The sequence below is a fragment of the Lutra lutra genome, chromosome 7 (assembly GCF_902655055.1).
Source record: "Lutra lutra chromosome 7, mLutLut1.2, whole genome shotgun sequence".
Classification (NCBI taxonomy): Eukaryota; Metazoa; Chordata; class Mammalia; order Carnivora; family Mustelidae; genus Lutra; species Lutra lutra.
Genome location: NC_062284.1, coordinates 52569664 through 52572308, shown reverse-complemented (window position 1 = coordinate 52572308; position 2645 = coordinate 52569664). Strand labels below are relative to the sequence as shown.

Here is a 2645-nt window from a genome sequence, read left to right as displayed (position 1 = left end):
GGGAGAGATCACAAGTAGGCAGAGAGGCAGGCAGAGGGGAAGCGAGAAGTGATGCAGGGCTTGATCCCAGGACCCTGAGATCATGACCTGAGCCGAAGGCAGAGGCTTAACCCTCTGAGCCACCCAGGCACTACATGGGTCTTCTTTTAAAAAATAAGTAAAGCCATTGGAGCCATACACACACACACACACACACACACACACACACACACACAGCAATTTAATGTGATGATTTTTGATGTTTATCCATTCATCAGAACTATTTTACAGGTTATTTTTAGATGTTATGAACAGCAGAAATGGTATTATTATATTTTATTTGAAAAATAAACAAAAATTCAAGATTAAAATGTTCTTTCTTAGATTATGCTATTCTCTGTTAGAATACTAATTCTTAGTATGATTAATTTACATTAACATGATTGGTAGTGTTTGTATACTCCACAGGTATAGTGGTAGCAGGCTTAAAATGGTAGATGATGAATTTGTTCAGGATATGTTAAAATCGAGGTACCTAAGTAGGGGTGGGTCAGTGTGTAATGGGATGTTTAGTTTTAGAGCTCCCCCCAAAAAGTGGTCAACATAATCAGGAAAAAGATATCTTTTTGTGCAGTCTTTTTATAGCTACCTTTATGTCTTTGTTCCTTAGTGTATAGATAGCAGGATTCAAGACAGGGGTGATAGCAAAGTCCACAATGAAGAGATTTTTATCAATTGAAGGTGGAGGAGAAGGCCAGACATACAAAAACATGCATGGAGTGAAAAACAAAAAAACCACAGTGATGTGAGCTGACAAAGTAGCAAATGCCTTGGATAATTCTCCTGAAGAATGTTTCCAGACTGTGATCAAAATGAACAAATAGGAAAGTATTAGCAGGAAGAAGGTGACCATGCTCATGAAGCCACTGTTGGCAGTAACAATAAACTCAAACTTGGCTGCATCTGTGCATGCAAGTTTTATGATCTTAGGAAAGTCACAGTAAAAGCTGTCCACTTTATTAGGCCCACAAAAAGGCAACTTTATAACAAATAAAAACTGAGACATAGCATGGATCACCCCAGTTACCCATCCAGTGATTACAAATGAAATACATGTTTTAGGATTCATGATTTTTAAGTAGTGAAGAGGCTTACAGATTGCTGTACACCTATCAAATGCCATGGCTATGAGTAACACCATCTCCACGCCTCCGATGATGTGAATAAAACATATCTGTGCCATACAACCTTGGAAAGAAATTACTTTGTATTCATTTAAGAGGTCTTTGATTATCTTGGGAACTGTGGTAGAGGAAAGACCCACATCAATGAGGGACAGGTTGGCCAGCAGGAAATACATGGGAGAATGTAGGTGAGAATCAAAAATTACCAAAAACAAAATAAAAAGGTTTCCCAAGAGGACCCCTAAATAGAGCAGCAAACATATCAAGATGAGAAAAAGTTTTTTCTCCCAAGAACAAGAAAGTGCCAGTAACACAATCTCAGTGACCACAGAGTCATTTAGTCCATCCATTGACTGGTACAGGAGAGTTGACTTTCAAGTGACCTGAGAATGAAAATTTAAAAGAGTAAGTATTACTGGCAGAAACATAGATCCCTTAATTGCCTTTCTAATTAAGTTAGATATAATTAACTGAGAGGAGAAAAACAAAGAATTTGGAAGAAATAAGGTTAGCAGCAAATTTACTATATAAAGGGGGATCTATGAGGGAAATATATGACTATAAATTTTGAAGATAGAGACAAAGGGGTTACTTTAATTTTCACCCCATACTTAAATATTTTTTTTTCCTCAAAGATTTCTAGATCATTATCTAGAATCCATGACCATTGCCCTAAGTGTTTTTTTTAAATACCACATAATATCACATAAATATCTAATTCTCTATTCTCTTACCTGAACCTTTCTTAGTCCCTTAAATTTTCCCTTCTTGAAAAGCAGATGAACATAGGGGAAGGGAAGGAAAAATAAAATAAGATGAAAACAGAGAAGGAGGCAGAGCAAAGAGATTCTTAACTACAGAAAACAAACTGAGGTTTGCTGGAGGGGAGGAGAGAAGGGGGCTGGAGTAATTGGTTGAGGGGCATTAAGGAGGGCACTTGAAGTAGTGAGCACTGGGTGATGTATGCAACTGATGAATCACTAAATTCTACCTCTGAAATGAATAATATAGTATATGTTAATTAAATTGAATTTAAATAAAAATTATTTTTTTTTCATTCTTCACTGGGCTTATAGAGATCACCATGACAAAATTACTTGACTATATCCCATCAATCACTATATTCGGCTTTTAAGTTTAAATGGAATTCGGGTGCATAGGCTTAATATTAATACTAAGTTTATGACATGATTATCACCATTGGTCCAAGACCACTTTTAGTAAATAGATTACTTAATGACAAGCTAAAAATAAAATAAAATATTGTATATCTGAGAGTAAAGAGGAGTTAATTTAATTATAAACAATAATTCTAATGATCACAGATAACAGATATGAGTGTCTCCTATATTTAGGGAATTGTGTTAAGTGTATTATGTTTTTCAAATCTCCTAATGACTGTATAAGATAGGTTCAGTTTTATTATCCCCACTTCACAAATGAAGTTGTGCCTGAGAAAGATGAAGTGGCAAAACTAGGAGT

The 2645-nt window shown here is 35.6% G+C and overlaps 1 protein-coding gene across 1 annotated transcript; it reads right to left on the bottom strand.

Annotated features, from left to right (window-relative positions):
• Positions 1-586: 586 nt before the first annotated feature.
• LOC125105098 (olfactory receptor 4F21-like) lies at positions 587-1513 on the bottom strand. Its single transcript, XM_047738207.1, has one exon. The coding sequence runs from the start codon at positions 1511-1513 to the stop codon at positions 587-589; it is 927 nt and encodes a 308-aa protein (XP_047594163.1).
• Between the last annotated feature and the right edge of the window lie 1132 nt (positions 1514-2645).

What these genes read in the sequence shown, in the direction of transcription:
- LOC125105098 (XM_047738207.1), bottom strand. Translation starts at nt 1,513, where the DNA reads ATGGATGGACTAAATGACTCTGTGGTCACTGAGATTGTGTTACTGGCA.